Source organism: Tenrec ecaudatus, chromosome 10, assembly GCF_050624435.1.
Source record: "Tenrec ecaudatus isolate mTenEca1 chromosome 10, mTenEca1.hap1, whole genome shotgun sequence".
Lineage (NCBI taxonomy): Eukaryota > Metazoa > Chordata > Mammalia > Afrosoricida > Tenrecidae > Tenrec > Tenrec ecaudatus.
The window spans coordinates 76279513-76282528 of NC_134539.1; the positions used below are offsets into that span (position 1 = coordinate 76279513).

General features: G+C 58.5%; 1 protein-coding gene across 1 annotated transcript; it reads left to right on the top strand.

The window, feature by feature from the left end:
• Nucleotides 1-1143: 1143 nt before the first annotated feature.
• Nucleotides 1144-1533, top strand: QRFP (pyroglutamylated RFamide peptide). The gene has a single exon (XM_075559717.1). The coding sequence runs from the start codon at nucleotides 1144-1146 to the stop codon at nucleotides 1531-1533; it is 390 nt and encodes a 129-aa protein (XP_075415832.1).
• The last annotated feature ends 1483 nt before the right edge of the window (nucleotides 1534-3016 follow it).

A 3016-nucleotide genomic window follows, 5' to 3' on the forward strand; every position in this document is an offset into this window, starting at 1 on the left:
CAGTCACCACTCTGCCCCTCAACAGGAGGCCCACGGGGCAGAGGGGCTGAGGAGGGCTGGGTTTGGGGAGAGAGGGGGGCTTCTTTTATTGATTTATTTGAACGCTCACGTCTTTGTGAGCTTTTCCAGGGAAGTCTTTGTGGAAAGGGCTTGAGGGCATCCCGGGCTGCCTCCTCCAGGAGCAGCTCTGCGGGGCATCGAGCCAGCTCTGACCACAAGCCTTCCGTTTGCGGGAGGGCAGCGCTGGCTGCCGTGGCTGGGCCCTTCTGGGAGGCTCTGTCTCTGTTGCCGGTTCTCTAAGAGCTGTCGCACAGGGCTGGGGTAGTCCTTTATGCGACCTGGCCTTGAATTCCAGCTGTCATTTCGCAGCCGTGAGATCTTGGAGATCTCTCTCCAGTGGGGTGAAATGTCCCCTCTTGTAAGGTTTTGCGAGGATGGCAGCAGACATGTGCACAAAGCACTGGATGGGTCCCCTGGGCTGGTCCCTCCCCACTAGGATCCCGGATCCCAGTGCCCCTACTTTGTTATCACCAACTGTGATCACCGGGCCCAGTTTGGGGGCATGGATAATTGCTCCAGCCATTCCCCCTGCCCCCTGTCCCAGCCTGGTCTCTGGGAGCCAGGCCAGGCCCGTGACATCTGCTTCCGGGTGTCAGGAACCCGTTCTTGCCACGTTAGCAACATCAGCAGTGTGTGCCAGCCAAAGTGTCACCGGGCCCATTTATTATCAAGTTGAAAATGAAGAGGGATAGATGCTTTTAACTTCCTACCCAACAGCGTTGAGATGATACGGCCCAAGAGTCCATAATTATAATAAAAGAAAAATGAACCCCAATTCAGTCCGCTCTCCCTGGGGCTGCCTGAGCCTGGCTGTAAGTCACTCTGGCAGCTGTGGTATTACAGTGCTAAGCTGCCAAGGGGCCCAAATCCTGGGGATTTCAGGAGAGGGAGAGGGCGCCTAATTGCTGCAATCAGCTTCCGAGCCTGCTGCGAAAATAAGGACCTGGTCCCAACCTGGTGACACTTCCTGATGCCCACTGGGGCGGGCTCAGCGGTGCCTCGATGGCAGCCCAGGCCTGGGCAAGGGCTGTGGACAAGCGGGTGGGCGCACGACCGCCGGTAACCCCCTCTTTTCTCTCCCAGATGATGCGCCCTTGCTCCCTGTCCTGTCTCCTGCTCCTGCCGCTGGGTGCCTGCTTTCCTCCAGCAATTGGAGACCAGCCTGGAGGCACCGCGGGCTTCGGAGCCGAGATGCACTGGGCCCCCGTGGATCTGGGCCCCCGTCTGCGCCTCGAGCGGGGCTCCTCTGGGCAGCCCCGAGTGCCTTCGCCGCTGGCCCTGCGCTTCTTGGCCAGAGAGCTGCCTGCGACCCGCCGAGACCCATCCAGCCTCCGGTTCCGGTTCGGGAGGCAGGAGGACGCGGACCAGGCGGAGGGCGAGAAGGCCAGCGGCCCGCTGGGGAGCCTGGCGGAGGAGCTCAGCGGTTACAGTCGCAAGAAAGGGGGGTTCAGCTTCCGATTCGGCCGGCGGTGAGGAGGCAGGCATTCAGGAGGGCGGCCAACCCTCGCCCTTCTGATCTGCTGGAGTCTTCTGGGGGAGATCATTAGCAGTAGGTTTGGGTAGGGGGGTTCTTTTTTTTAATTTTCTGTGTTGCTAAAGCATAAAAAACCAAAACAAACGAAAACGACAAAGCAGATGGCGCCGCAGAGGTGACTCACAGGGATGCTGGGCCCGGTGGAGAAGAACATGGCACGGCTGTTGTTGCAGCCTGGCGCTGTCCCCCGGCTTCAGCGAGCTGCCTGCGAGGAAGCTGGGCCATGAATATGAATGGGCCGGGCTCGGCGCGGTGCGGTGGGCGGACCGCAGATGGTGGGGAATCAAAGTTGGGCAGTCTCCCTAGGGACGCCCGCAGCTGACATCCACAGTGCCGCTGTGAGCGCGTGCGTTCCGCTGGGTACAGAGGCTGGCCTGAAAGTTAGGTAAACACAGAAATGCCTGTTCTCTGCCCCATTAACACAAGATCCCTGGGGTGGAAGACATTGAGGTGGCCTGCCGTCCAGGGGCCACTGGAGTCCTGCTGCCCCCCGCTGCCAATGTCTGAGGCTAACTGTCCTCTTGCAAAGCACCCCTACCCCTACCCAGATGAACTCGGAGGGAATCCAGTCTTTGCTGTTGGGGTTTTCCCTTCTGCCACAGCAAGGCTGCATTTCAAAATGTTCGAGAGCGAAATGTGTTGCCTCTTGAAATAAAAGTCACCACTGCAAAGCATAACGTGGAGCGCACCTGACTTTCAGCCACGAGTCCTCAGTGCCTTCCTGAGCTGCAAACGCCTTCACTTCGGGGAGCTGGGAATTGTGCCGCGGTATACCACACCTCTGTCTGCTGCCCCTTAATTGGCAGTTGGTAAATGCCAAGGAAACACAGGCAGGGCGTGTTTTTCCCCTCCTCTTGACTGCTCCTTCCCTGGTCTGCTCAGAGCAGGCAGCGTCTGGAAAGCAATTCCTTCACCTGGGAAAGGCCGGCTCTGCTAGGAGTGCACGAGCCCGAGCAGCCCCTCCAAACTCCACCGTCGTGTTTCCTGCACCCCATCCTGATGCGCCAACCTCCTGAGGCTGCTCACACCCAGGCTCACGCCCACCGCTGGGATGAGAACCTGTATTGATGTTACTATAGCAACCCTTCCCCTCCCCTGTGAGCTGCAGCTTGCCCCTGTTCACAATTGAATAATTTTCCATTGAGCTGTCACAGCTAATTGGGGATTTTTATTAGCCTTTTAGAATCACACTGGGCTGGGCCCAGCTTGGCACCTCAGGGCAGTTCAGAGTGTTTCCTGGTCTAAGTGACTTGCTTTCATCGGTAACAGCTCTCAGTCCTGGGCAGCCTGAAAGGCACTTCATTACGTGGTGACAGATGGGAGCCACAAAGCATCGAGCTGACTGGCAGTGAGACGGGAGAGGAACATAGGAGCTGGAGCTTCACCGGATGTCAGAAACGGGGCTGACGCAGAAGCGAGGGC